Source organism: Carassius carassius, chromosome 5, assembly GCF_963082965.1.
Source record: "Carassius carassius chromosome 5, fCarCar2.1, whole genome shotgun sequence".
NCBI lineage: Eukaryota > Metazoa > Chordata > Actinopteri > Cypriniformes > Cyprinidae > Carassius > Carassius carassius.
This window is the reverse complement of record NC_081759.1, coordinates 31,238,361-31,252,674: the sequence shown is the minus strand read 5'-3', so window position 1 is coordinate 31,252,674 and position 14,314 is coordinate 31,238,361. Positions and strand designations below refer to the sequence as shown.

General features: G+C 37.6%; 1 protein-coding gene across 3 annotated transcripts; it reads left to right on the top strand.

Annotated features, from left to right (window-relative positions):
- Positions 1-520: 520 nt before the first annotated feature.
- LOC132141250 (LIM domain transcription factor LMO4.1-like) lies at positions 521-13,985 on the top strand. 3 transcript variants are annotated; one of them, XM_059550600.1, is made up of 5 exons: positions 524-900; positions 7,672-7,917; positions 11,158-11,254; positions 12,773-12,931; positions 13,146-13,985. In XM_059550600.1, the coding sequence occupies exons 2-5, from the start codon at positions 7,679-7,681 to the stop codon at positions 13,152-13,154; spliced, it is 504 nt and encodes a 167-aa protein (XP_059406583.1). In that variant the 5' UTR covers positions 524-900; positions 7,672-7,678; the 3' UTR covers positions 13,155-13,985. The 3 variants fall into 3 exon arrangements, with proteins under 3 accessions (XP_059406585.1, XP_059406583.1, XP_059406584.1); XM_059550601.1 differs by lacking the exon at positions 524-900 and adding an exon at positions 1,830-2,002; XM_059550602.1 differs by lacking the exon at positions 13,146-13,985 and having other exon boundaries at positions 521-900; positions 12,773-12,937.
- Positions 13,986-14,314: the final 329 nt, after the last annotated feature.

The following is a 14,314-nucleotide window of genomic DNA, read 5'->3' as shown; positions in this document are numbered from 1 at the left end:
AAATCAAGGCAGATTGGACGGTTTTGCATTGGTTAAATAAAGATTTACGGCGCCAGAGGTAATTGGCTTTCCAGGACAGATGTTCGCAGCTTCGATCGTGCCGAGAGACGCAGCAAATATAAGTTAAGACACGTGGTAGTGTTCAGTTTAACAGCTGCCTGTTTTCCTCTTGCATGAGCACATCTGTTATTTGGACTGTCTGTTTTTGCATCTATTGTCGGTTTATTTATAGATTGATGCTATAGAAAACTCCGTTTGTGTCGGCGCGTAGGTGAATAATTAATACACCTAAACGTGGCCCCGCCAATCGTCAGTAGGCCTAAATGCTGTGGATAAAGACGGCGTTATAACATTATAGACAATTTAAATTAGTTCACTTTCAAACAGTTTAAATTTGCCCAAACCATCCATCATCCTGTCAAATGCCACGCCCCCTCGTCGCTCATTGGCTTTTGGGGTTGCACCTATGGCACGTCATCAGAGGAGTGACTTTAAAAATTTCTCCCTGTTCGTTCGTGTCGTGTGTAATTTCAGCGTAAACTGATTTCGCAGCTCATAGGAGGCTTTAGACATTAAGTCATAAGAAAGCGAGTTATACATTTTAGTTTTAAGAAAGCGACAGAAAGATCATGTGCAAAAGGAAAGGCTCTACATTAATATGAGTTTGACGGTGGCAGCAGAGCGCTTCTGAAGAGGGGGACGATTCTGAAGTTTGTTGGAACACGCGACACTCGGATTATCAACAGCGCATTTTCTTCAACAATTTTCTTTTGCTGGACGAAAACAAAATACATATATAAAAAACAGCCAGTCTCTCACTGTTTATCAACTCACAATAACTTTGAGATTGATCCCACCACCTTTTGGCTTCTTTCCAGACTCCGTAACTTACAAATAGCGGTGAGTAAAAACATTAATAAAGATTGTGAATTGGTAAAGATAGGTTTCAAAATGGTTGGAGTGTCCCGATGTGTCGATGGCTTTCTGTTTTAACAGTTTCCACTGAAGTCTGTGCATGCTCAAACACGCACCTCACAACATAGTTATTTGTCATTTAGCAGCTTTTATCTAAAGCTGTTTGCACCACATTTACCAGAGTTACGTTTCTCAAAAACGTCCTAATCGCGCAAATAGATCATATAGACCATTGCAAGTTCCACACTTGAACTATGGACCAAAAATTAAAGTTTTATGATTATAATTTATTTTATTCCCCAACCTTGTTTAACCAAACTTTACATTGCTACGTATTGGCTGCAACTTCCCTGTACTGTAACTCGCAGGCTGTATCTCAAATTGTAGTGAGCTGCCAACCTAGACGGCTGGGCTCAGTTGAGGTCTAGGTAAAATGCAGTCTAGGTAGGCAGCACACTATTTTTTGAGTGAGCGCCTTGATGTATGCTGTCACTGAAGCGGAGAATTGTGCACAATGGGGAGTTGTGCGCGGAGTGTTAATTAAAAAGAGACCTGTTTTAATGAAACGGCGAAGCGTGTAGTTATATGGCCCCAGAGCGCATTATTAAAATAGAAGGATATACTGCTAATCTGCGGCGGTGCCAACCAGGGATTGGTCATTTGCTCGCTGGACTCGCTAATTTACTATTTTTAGAGGCTGCGAACCGTGGTGTTATGCTCATTTATTTTAATTATCAGGGACTCACACTGGGTTTTTGCGCATTTATATGCTGTCTTAAGCGACGTGTTATGACACTAAACATTCCCAGTTACAGCATAAGTCAGTTTATATTGAAATAGCGAGATTATACGGTCGTTCTCTCGCGTTGCCGAGTTTCTATGGTGACCGTGCGGTTAGTTCTCAATAGACGTTCCGCCCAACAAAAGGAAAAGTTGAAGCTTAACCATAAAACATAATAGTGTGTTCTTAAGTCTCCTACACCATTAGGCTAGTAATTGATGATATGTGATTTGTCTCGTGGCGGAGACCCATCATTTGCTCCGTCAAGCCGACACCAATCCATCAGTCTGCGCTCGGACAGCGACGGTATTGTGTTACTCTTCATTAGCTTCTGTTTTTGCCTCTCATTTCATCAATCAGCCCGTTAGTCAAGTGGAACTGAACGAGCCTCCCCCTCTCTGACCTTTTTGATGACAGCGTTTAAATAACGAGAGAAAGAAAGAGTTTGGTCTATTTCCAGAGTAACGTCAGCTCCTCACTTCGAAACTAGCAGAACTTGGTTGACCGTTTCAGTTACGTTTGAGAAAACAGGATGAATTCTCGACATACACGCCAGCTTTTTAGATATTTACGTTTTTAATGGATATTTATGCTTTAAACAGTTGGTATATTAAACTCACATAGGATATAAATTACTAAAAAACTCTTAAAATAGGTATAAAAAATAGTTAAAGTGAGTCTGTAGAGCTTTTATGACATTCTCCACTCTTGCCAAAAATGTTGCATATATCAAACTCTTTGATAAATCTACCCATTGATGTACAACTGTGCTCATATATTACATATTTGCCTGTTTTAAGTTAGCAGTGACCTTTAAACAAACTTTGCACTCTGCTTAAGCTGTATGTACTGTATGCCATATTTTGGCTTGCCTTTTAAGTCAAGAATTGGTCATAACACAATGCAGACTGCCAAAGATGTTGGGCTATAGCATCACGAACTCCTGCTACTCTGTGATAACACACTACATTAAGCCTCATAGCTTAAAAAAAGCTTGTCGCCAAGCGTTTCCAGTGAAGGATTAACTTACCTAAGTTATTAGAGGGATAATGTAATTGTTCTGTATTGAAACAGCCAAGCCTCAAAGCGTGTGATATTCCCCCAGGGTCCCATTCGGCAGCATTGTCTCTCTCGCTCTCAGGTCTGCGGGAAAGGCATGATTAAAAACGGGGGATTTGCATTTTCATGAAATTAGCTGTTGCAAAGTTATTTGGCAACCTGCTTTGCACTTCTGCAGGTGTGTGGGAATGACAATGTATTTTGCTTGTTACCAGTGTCAGTTATGGAGAAAAGGTCCCGAGGCAAAATCTGTTTGTGTAGAAGCGCTGAATAAATGTACTTTTGGTTCAGGTTTGTAATCTTGTACAGCGGGTCCCAATGCATTTAATAAGATATCAGGCTCATAGTTCGTGTATGACTTACAAATATCCCCAACTCTGACATGACAGTGAAAAGATTAGAGCTGAGGGTGTCAGAAATTGGTTTAAACCATTGCTTGGCAAATTCTCCAATAAGAATTCAGGCATGTAGGTTCATGTCAGTTTCAGGATACTTGTGTTTGTGGAGGAAATGCTTACGCAGCTCTCTGAGTTTTGTATTAGACCTGCTCAGTCAGTTTTACTAGGTTAGGTGAGGGAATGTTAACCACGTGCACACAAGGTCTCTCTTTCCTGGTTATTTTTCTGCAGACTGCTAATGCTTGGCTTTAGGATTTCCACCATATTTTTTAACTATATAAACTGTGTTATAAACCCCTGTATCATTTAAAGGGATAGTTCCCCACAAAATCAATATTCTGTCACACTGACTTTTAAAATCTGAAATGATTTTAAAACACAAGGCATTATGAACTTGTCAGCTGCGTAAAGGGTTACTGAGGAAAAACTAGGGATAATAAATTAAATCACTAAAACACTACTAGACTTTCAAGTTTTTCCAAACAAAACTAACTTATACAGAACACTCACTTCATTAGTAGGAGACACATGACAGATTGGCTCAAAATTTCAAACAACTTTGACATCCTCAGAATAGACAGAATCATAGTCTGATGCTAAAAGACTCCATGCCCATCATACACTATTTGATTTTCTGTGAAATCTGTCAACTCTTTGACTTTATGCAACCAGCGTCAGCTCATCCAGACTGTAAATTAGGGCACAAATCTGGGCAAAAGCTGTGGTGTAATCCAGCCTTTACTTTCTTCAGTGTAACACAAAAAAATATATTTTAAAAGTACAGGCAAAAAAATCTATTCAAAATATCATTTTTTTTTGTGTCGTGAGGGTGAGTAAATGATGACAGAATTTTCATTTTTGGGCTGACCCTACCGTACCTGATGTTCATGCTTCTGATTTTGGGAAAACACGTGGCGGCCAAAATCTTGTGTCCGGCACAAGGATAGGAAAACAGATAGGACCAGAGGAAACATTTCCAATCCTTTAGAGCGAAGCACAAAGAGCTTTCCTGTTGCTTTCCTCTCCTCTTTGGACCCCTGGTCGACCCTACCAATCAACAGGGCTCAATTGTGACCTCTAACCTGGCCTCCATCTCCAGTCTGCTGCCGACTGACCTCTCCTTCAGAACAACAGAGGGAGGAAATAACAAGTGATATAGCCTCTGCCAGTTGTCCAAAACCTCTTCCTCACATTGCTGCTGCCTTCCAAAAAGAGCAGACTGCACCGTCTGTTCCTCACTGGATTTCGCAGAGGTTCTCCAAATGCAGCAGCGAAGCTCGCTTTGTGTCTGTTCAGAAAACAATGCAGAGATACAAAGTTATTTTTAGAAATAAAATGTGCAAGCATTTCCAAATGTGTTCAAGCAAGTGTATTATAAGTGTATTGAGCCTAAATGTCTTTTGCTTAGTTAGACAGTCTAACCCTCTCAAACCACAGTCTTCGTGCTTATTTTAGATAAAGTTAGAAAAGGTAATATGTTGGTCTGAAGCTAGAGGTACTAACCATGTACCATGTAAGGTTAGTCTGAATTCATCCTTCTGGAACTGCATAAGGCTGTTTATTGAGAGCGGGAATAGTTTGTTTGCTTGCAGGGAAACTGCTAGTGAACTGTAACTCATCAAGGGAATAAGCTCGACATAAGTGAATACATATTTAAACAGCTGCACTTTGATTTGCAAAACATCATTAACAGTGGTCGGTGTTGTGATTGAGTTCTCATATTGGTTGAAGGCTGTTTACCACAAGGCATACTGACTACAACTTGGATATACCATTAAAAAAGGGAAAAGTGAAAATCCTGATTTAGATTAGCATTCTTATTTAGAAACAACATATAGATATGACCCTTGTTCTTGGATCAGCATTCACACTCTGAGATTGCATACTCTGAAAAGGAACAGACTTAAGTTTGTCCTTATGGTTCCAGTTACTGCCATTTGAGAGCTGCACTGCCTCCAGCTGGGCTTGATCTCCACTCATATTTGCAATGAAAGTTCTGGAAATGAGCTGTAGATATAAACTGATAATGTTAAGGCAGATATAAAAATCTGTGGACTACATCATTTCCATAGAATTGCCTGCAGCATGAGTTTTATTGTAGTTCTGTGGCAATAACATTGCACTTTAAGATTTTTTTTTCTTTTAAGTTTTAAAATGTGACTTTTTTTTTCAAGAAGTACTTCAACACCAGTATGTTTGTACAAACATATTTTAAATGCATTTGTTATTAATACAGATTTAGAGATTACAGGTTTGATGATAAATCATGATAAAATTCCCCATGGTTAGTATTACCACTTCATAATTTAATTATCATTATGACCGTATTCGATTACCGTGATTTGAACAACCGAGGATGGATAAATAAATACTATCCAAACGTATAATTTTAAGTAACAGTCTCACGTGTGCACTGCACGCAGAATAGTTTCATTTTGAGTGAAAACATTGCGGAAAAGCTTTGAGTATATGAATGAATTAATTCTATGACTGTACCTCTGAAGGGTTCTTACTGTCTGTCATTAGAAAAAACATCTTTGCTCTTTGTAATCCCTAAAGAAGTGTTCTTAATCGCAGTGCTGTCTTGCCCACAGAGGTTAAGGGGAAACAGCTGTAATTCAGCTTTTCCGTAAGCGCCACCTACTGTCATAGAGTGGATACACAGAGACTTATTCAATATATTTATATTCAGCTTGTGTGCAGTGGGTTTTGTCTGGCCAAAAAACAGACCAAATTTGTATGTCGTGCTGTAAATTTTGACTGGTTTATGAAAAACAAGCATATGTGGATTCTACACATTTAAACAATTCATATAAGTTACCTAGAATTACTGTATTTTCCGCACTATAAGGCGCACTTAAACGCATTTAATTTTCTCAAAAAAATGACAGTGCGCCTTATAATCCGGAGCGCCTTATATATGAATCAAGGCGCTCTGTCAAAATGTTGACATTCCCTTTAGCACAGCTCCATCTAGTGAATGCATAACGCAAACCCAGTCAAACGTTTGACTGCAGTATCTTCTATTCTATGCGCTTTATAATCCGGTGCGCCCTATATATGAAACAGTTCTAAAATAGGCCATTTATTGAAGGTGCGCCTTATAATCCGGTGCGCCTTATAGTGCGGAAAATACGGTATTTATGGAGCAGATAAAATACATATAATCATTTATTAATCAATTATCATTTTGACTTACTTGACCTTTTTCTTTATTTAAAGACTTAAATGTGAAGTTTTTTTTTAATGAAACGTTTTCAAAGCTTTATTTGAACATTTTACATTGAATATTTGAACATGCTATTAGATAAGTTGTTGTCAGTCATGTTGTCTTTTAAAATCCAGACATGATTGATAATGTTACTGTTTTAGTGATAATGCAAACAAAAATTAATTTTATTTGTTGTTTGTTGATTTTAAATGTAAAACTTGTTGAAGTGATTTATGTCAGTACTATTTGTTGAACATTTCCAACACATTTTAACAATGATAATTTTGGTCTCTATAATCGTGATAAGACATTTTCATACCGAGAAATGACTTTATCTGTTATTCATTCATTTCAGTAGCTCCACAGGTTCTCGTGCTAAGAGAGGGTGGTTTTCTGGACAGGTCTTGTGTATCTCTGCACTGGTGATGACAATGACATACAGGGAAGTTTGCTCTCAGCTTCATTAACCGTTTATGATATAAACCACAAATGTTTTCTTTTCTTGCTGCACCTATTGTGGGATAAAAAAATATTTTGTTATGCTGATTTTTGTTCCTTGTGAGTGGGAACCTTAGTTTCCTTTTTTTCCTCCTAGCCAGTATAAAAATGTTATAGAGTACAATTGGTTGCACCATGTTACATAGAGAAAATAAGTTAAATGTTATAACTGACTTTTATGTGTAATCAAAAACTTAATATCAATCTTTTATAAGCATGAATATTCCACACTCAACAAATAAATTTTTGTAATACTATAAATGGTGGTAAACAACAGACATAATTTTAGCTGTAATAAAACCTTGAACGTTACAAAACAAGAACCTAAAGGTGACCACAGCCACAATAGAAAGAAGTGAAATGGCAAAGAGAAAACAACAACAACATTATGTAACCACATAATGTGTTCAAGTTGCTGTAAATTCAGGGTAGTACTGTAAACGTACCCCTATTACAGTTATTTATGTACCACAGTAATTTTCCTAGTCTTGCTCACTGTCACCCCCCACCCCCCCACCCCTTAAGAGTTGCTGTTATTTATAATCCCAATTGGTCAGTCAATCCTTTTTTCTCTTGTCTGGACGGAGACAATGGAGAAAATTCAATCAACAACAGGGCGAGAAGTACATCTGTCCCATCATTCTGCTATGACATTTCCTCAGGATGATAAGAATGTATTATGGTGATGTGTTTGAAGAGGTTTGGAGGAACATCTCTAATGGCTGATCTTCTGATCAGAACGATGCCTCTGGATAACATAGGCCACATCTGCTGATTTACGAGTTTCTCTGCTCTTTTTTTGTGTTCAGGCAGGCGATGGTGAACAGCCGTGTGGAAACCGCAGCCGTTGCAGTAACAGGAGGCAGCGGCGGGGCAGTGCGCTCCTGTGCAGGCTGCGGAGGTCGGATCTCGGATCGCTTCCTGCTCTTCTCCATGGATCGGTACTGGCACACGCGCTGCCTCAAGTGCTCCTGCTGCCAGGCTCAGCTGGGAGAGATCGGCAGCACCTGCTTCAGCAAAGGAGGAATGATCCTCTGCAAGAACGATTACATCAGGTACTAAAAGAAACGGGCAGTTGGGGATTTGGTTGGACTGCTGTAGAAATGCTGAATAAGAGCAAATAAATAATGTTTCTGGTCACAGCATGAGTCGTAATGTTACTCAAGAAGGATAGGAAATCTGTGGATTTTACTGGGACAAACCAATAAAATGTCTTCAATTTGTAAACTTGATCGTTCTTTCATATCGTTTGGCAAATCTCCTTTTCTGATTTACCAGACAGAGGATATTTAGAAACGTGTTTGATATTTATTTTGGCCTAAACTGAAGAAAATAGATAAAACCCCACACATTACCAGATCTTACATAAACAGCCTTTTAAAAAAAAAAAATTATTATGTTATCTTGTATGACTTTTAGTTGTGCAAGGTTTTTCTATTTTTTATTTCATATTTATTTTGAACAAAACTATCATTTTAAGCTTAAATTTAAATGAATAAACCAAATGTTAATTTGTCCATTTGTGAAAAATAACTTTATCTGAAATTAGCAGATTTTGTTGGGATGACTATAGAGCTTTGTCTATCATACTGATATTGAACATCTTTTTTGAGGCCACACTTAGGAACTCATGTTACTGCATAAACTGTACAAGAAAGGGACATGAAAAGTTCACCGATCATGACAGGAAGTGTGTGGGTGCATTTAACATGGCATCTGGAGCAGCCATATTCCTCAAAGACTCCCCCACATGCTTTTCATGTGCCATACACCACTTTAGACTCAAGCCGTCCTGTTTAACCACATGGTCGGTGATCAAATTAGAAGTCACTTCAGAATTGTAATTTTGTTATAAAGTTTGACCAGTCTACAAAACAACCGTAACCTTGTTTTGCAAATCCTAAAAATCATCGTTTATTTTTCTGGTGGTTTTCGCTGGGGTCTATGATTGCTTGTATGTCTGTATGATGATTACATAGCTCTTTGATTGAATTTGGCCTCTATTCCCTTGTATATTTTGAGCTGAAGGCTCCAGAGGTGCGGAGATTAGATTTGTTTAGAATTGCTGAGGCTTTGAAATTGACCTCTGTGTGTTTGGATGTGTGCAGTGATGCATTGGTCCATGACGGCACGGCATTGTTGCCTGTTAGACCTACACTGGTCTGTTTTGGACCTCAACCAGGGATGTCTGACTATTTGGCATTGCCACACAGATATTTTTTTTGCCTGTGATTGCTGTAGAAGTGCCAGAGATGCCTGCTGAAAAGTCAAACAATCTCATAGATCCCAAATTGAAAAGAAATTGTGCAGCCCTGCCATATTTAAAATAAATGACAGACGCAGAAGAGTTGTTATTGTTAATTGTAAGACAGTGTACAGTTTTCAGTCAGTCCCATGTTATTATACTAATATTAATATTAATATTATATATACAAAATATAAGATTATATACTGTATATATTATTAGAATTATTATATTTATTTATATTAATCTATTTAAATGTCAATTAAATTATTAAATAATTATTTATTAATATATGTTTATTCATATTATTATTCATATTAACATAACTATGTATTGTTTAAAATAGTTTAGAATGTGGACCTGACTGAACTGGTAATACAGTAAATAATATAAACTTTTAACGTAAAGTTAATCAAATTAAATAACGAAATATTATTTACTTTATATAAAAGTATATAAAATGTGTAATAAACTAATTATTTAAACATTTTATAAAATTATTATTATTATATTATTTATTAATGATGCTCTTCTTATTATTACACCTACATAATCTTAAAAATAGTTTAACATGTAAAGCTGGCTCACCTGCCAATAAAATAAAATTACTGTTGTTGTTGTTGGTACTTTTGTAATGCATTATATTATATACTGTCAAAAAAGAAAAGTGGATCATATTGATAGTGCCTATATGTGGATTTTTTTTATTAAGCAATAGGATCCACTTTTCTTTTGTGACATTTTTTCCCCCTCTCTGAAGCACCCATAGTTTTGTCTGCGAGTACCTGATGCACCCCTGGTCAAGATTTTTTCTTTGATTATTATATACTGTATCTATGTCTTTTTACCTGTTCAGACAGCCTATGATAAGTTGTTGTTTTATGACAACACTGGGTTCTATAACAACTCAACTGAGAAAGAAAAACTCATTGGTAAAGAACATATCTCTTACAACACTGTAATTTAGCAAACATGTTATAGGCCTACATGTCAAGGGTGTTCTTATGGATATTTCCTTTAAGAGTGCATGTAAGGTGTACTCAATCTGCAGTGTATTAAATATGTATAATACAGCTAATCAAAAGGGCAGCGCTTCATTACAAAATGACACAGCGGGGAGCCTGAGGTCTGATAAAAGTAGGGTGCATTAATTAGGGAGAACAGGGCTCCTTTCTGCCGTCTCTTATTAAATTACTGTTTGGATTAAGATCAAAAATTCATTACTGCGAGCAGTCAGAGCTGGGACAGTGATAGCGGAGGAGGGGTAGAGAAAGGGCAGGGGGAAGAGGAGAAAGTGAGGCGGTGAGAATTAGCTGCCAAACTGGTCTGGTTACTGTCACTATAAAGACCCCAGAGAGGGAAGAAATGTTTCCTATTGAAACATGACTGTGTCATGGTGGCTCCAAGTGTTCTGAATGAAAACAAGTTGTTTGTGTGCATGATGTGAGTGGAATGCATGTATGTTGCGTGTTGTTTGTGTGCATCTGGATTTTATCTCTATATGGCTGAGTGTGTGTAGATGCATTTTTTTTCTTTCAGCTCATCAAGAGCGCGACTTGAACTCATTTGAGTGTTCTCCTAAAATTGCCCATAACAACCTCAAGCTCAGGCAGCTGAGTAATCAAGTGCACCCTAATTAGGAGCCAAGGATGGATCAGAGGCTCCTACAGCCACCCCCCACCCATTACCACCAATTACACTGCCACTCCAGATTAGCTGATAGGCTGCAGTCTAGGACTAGAGGGGCTTTGGTGCCCTGCCATCCAAGCCACACACTCACAAACACACACATTGCAAAAGCACTCAAGCTACGGATGCAAAAATTTATTTCCCCAATTGTGGAAGGAAAAGAAGTGGATCAGTTTAAGTCTTTTATTTTCAGGATGATTTGTGTGTCATTTTGCAATATGGGAAACATATTTTTTTATCCCTCAAATGAGAAACATGTATTTTGGATGTTTAAATGTGTTGACTTTCAACTGATATTTTGTCACTGTTTAAATATTTATTATATATTTAATTCATAATTGTTTTTCCCCTCACTGTGCAGGTTGTTTGGTCACAGTGGAGCCTGCAGTGCATGTGGACAGTCTATCCCTGCCAGTGAGATGGTGATGAGGGCCCAGGGTAATGTCTACCATCTAAAGGTGAGCCATAGCCTGTTAGAAAACACTCATGCATTGTCAGTATTAAAAAATATTAATGAACGATACACCTGTCCATAGGTTTCTTTTATTTTGAGCTCAGTCAGTGGAACTAGAGTCTGGTGACTCATTCTAGACTTATCCAATAACTTTGTCTACCTAAACCCCACTTCTTTCTTACAATGATTGCAAGCTCACATTTACTGACGAATAGAACCAAGTCCCTGATCAACGCTTTTTTTTCTTTTTGTCAAACAGATGTACGTCAGAAGAAAATATGTGTTGCTACTTTGACAACAAATTAGTAGAAACAAACAGGATAAAGACCAGAATATAGAAAAGATGTAACTGTCATTACTTTTCATTATACACAGCAGGGATACACTTTTTATTGTATATAAAACGTACAGTATGGATGGATAGCAATTTGTCATAGACTCAATTATAGTACTTCCCTACATTTACAAAACACTGATTTGATGTGGATTTTCACTGTTGAATCTGAGAAAAGATGAGCCAAACCTATCTGTCACAGGACAGGTCATAGATCGAATTACTCAACATCGAATCTTGTACAGTTGCAATTTATGAACCAGTCCAAAACATGAATGCATTTGTTTTTATACATTGCAATTACCTAATTCCCTTTGACACTGGCATGTAAGCCAGCAGGAATTGCTCAACATAAGTCGATGATTCATATTTAGATTTATGAAATTGTATTATTTTTGAGTATTGTATTGCAACTCCCTTAAGACTGGAAAAGTTGAAAGACTGAGATTTATAATTCTTGCAAAACAATGACTTGGACCCACATCCCATATCTCCAGAATGAGAATAAAAGGATTTTCATATCAACATATGTGTTTATACTTCACATTATTTGGTTGGAATGGAAACATCTGCAAAGGCTTGAAGTAGCATTTTTGAGGAAATAAATTTCTCTTTGAATTGTCAGCTGAAGTCTTGCATTCAGTGAACACTGATAGCAGGATAGTCTCAAGAGATATCTACCGAAACTCATCAACTAACCGTTTTCCCAACTGCGCCACACATTCCTTCTTAATTATAGTCGTGTAGGTGTCAACCTGTCTTAATAATATTTGATTGGAAAAGGAAACCATTCCATGATTAAGCTGAGTGGATCGGTTTGGTTTCCCAGTGGTCCATGTTTGCATAAGTTTGCAAAATTGGGTAACTACATCCTGACAAAATTTCTAATTTGTGAGTATCTGAAGAAATGTGAGCATGTAGTGTAACAGATTTTTTCAAACAATGCAATTCTTCTGGTCTCTTTTTTCCCCCACCTATTTCTTCTAGTAGTGGAAAAACTGTTTATCTATATGACTTTCCATATGGGACACTTTATATATCTATAGGACTTTCTTTCTCCTATCTAAAAATACACAAGATGTCACTACTTCCATTTGCTCTCAACTTTTAGTTTAGTTGAAGACATTCATTAAATGGCACACCAGACGTCCAGTAAAATAACCTTTTTTGTTTTTCTTCTCTTCACAGTGTTTCACTTGTGCCACATGTCGAAATCGCTTGGTGCCTGGTGACCGATTTCACTACGTCAATGGCACCATCTTTTGTGAACATGACCGACCAGGTGGAGCTTTGCTCAGTAGTCACCTGACCCCCCTGCAGAACAACACCCTCCTACCTGACCAAAAGGTATGATAAAAACACGACGAATTGATAAGAAATCTTTGCGCAAACCTATAAGTGTCAATGATATCCCTCAAGCTGTAAATTTAACAAAGGTTGTAAATGTAAATTTGTACCAGTTGGTAGAAAAACATGACAAAAACGAATAGAGACTGCTATACTGCATTATTTCTTCCATTTAAAAAATTAAACTGATTGGCTATTTGATCTTTTTACTCAGGTGTGCTGAGAAAACAAGGATGTATAATTTGCGGCGTGCCTTCTCTTCATTTTTTCCTCCCATCTTCCCTTCAATCCATCATTGTGAATGTCCACCCACACCCAAGATGTCCACTTTTCTTTCGTGCATCCAGCCAGAACTAGGCAAGTACTCTGGGTCACTTGCGAGACAATCACCCCTAACGAGGGAAACACAATCAAATTGGAGAAATCTGAGAATGATCACTCATATGTGGTCCATCTGGTTATGGCTGGGATGGCTGAAGCCTTACTCTTTTAAAGAGCAGCTAATTAAAGCTGGGGTGATTTTGTTCGCTTTTGAGAAGTTTCTCAAGAAATGTTGTGGACATTACCTGACATTTTGGACTGCATGGGTCTATGGATTATGAAAGCTATCACTTCTTGCCCACAAAATGATGTTTTAAGACTGTTAAAACTCACAGTTTTGTTTCAGTGGTGGTTGCCTTTAGCTTACAGGCCCTTTTCACTTTAAGTGTAATTTGATCTTTTTTGAAAACGTTCTGTCATCTTTGGTGCCTAAAAAAAAAACATTTTTATGTCCAGTTTTTTTCTCCTTTGTCATTTACTTCTTAGCAAGTAATTATACACATACAGAGTACAGACACGTGAAGATGTATTGTTTTGTCTACTCGCGTTTATGATGTATGAAGTGCTCTTTTTGAAAGAGTCAGAGTCTCCAGAGGAAACAGCATGTTTTTTTTTCCATGGTTTGGTAGAATAAATATGTCTGTATGCATATTCTCTAATAGAGACTGCTATTCAGTGTCTGCCAAGACTTTTGGGAGCGTGAGGGAGATGGAGAGTAAAATTGTACATATCCTATGTGCTGTTGTATCGTGTTCAATGGTTGACCTGTTTCCTTGTGTCCTCTGTTTAAACGGAGGAGCGTTAAAAAAAAATAAGATGTCTGTAAAAGAAAAAAGTACTTAATTAAAAAAACTATAATCATCACAAATACAGTCTTGACATCTCTGCTCTGTGTTCATCAACATTTAATGGTTTTGGCTCTGTGTGTTGGACACTCATTGGAAGTCGAGATGGCTCTCCAATAGTCCTTGGCCAAAAACATGGTTCATTACCTCCAGATTTCAACACAAACTCGTGCATCCACATCGTTAGAGAGAGTAATAAAAGGCATTTGAGCAGAAC

Coding starts and splice junctions, on each gene's coding strand:
- LOC132141250 (XM_059550600.1), top strand. CDS start 7,679: ATGGTGAACAGCCGTGTGGAAACCGCAGCCGTTGCAGTAACAGGAGGC. Junction 7,918..11,157: donor TGCAAGAACGATTACATCAG/GTACTAAAAGAA, acceptor CTCACTGTGCAG/GTTGTTTGGTCACAGTGGAG. Junction 11,255..12,772: donor GTAATGTCTACCATCTAAAG/GTGAGCCATAGC, acceptor TTCTCTTCACAG/TGTTTCACTTGTGCCACATG.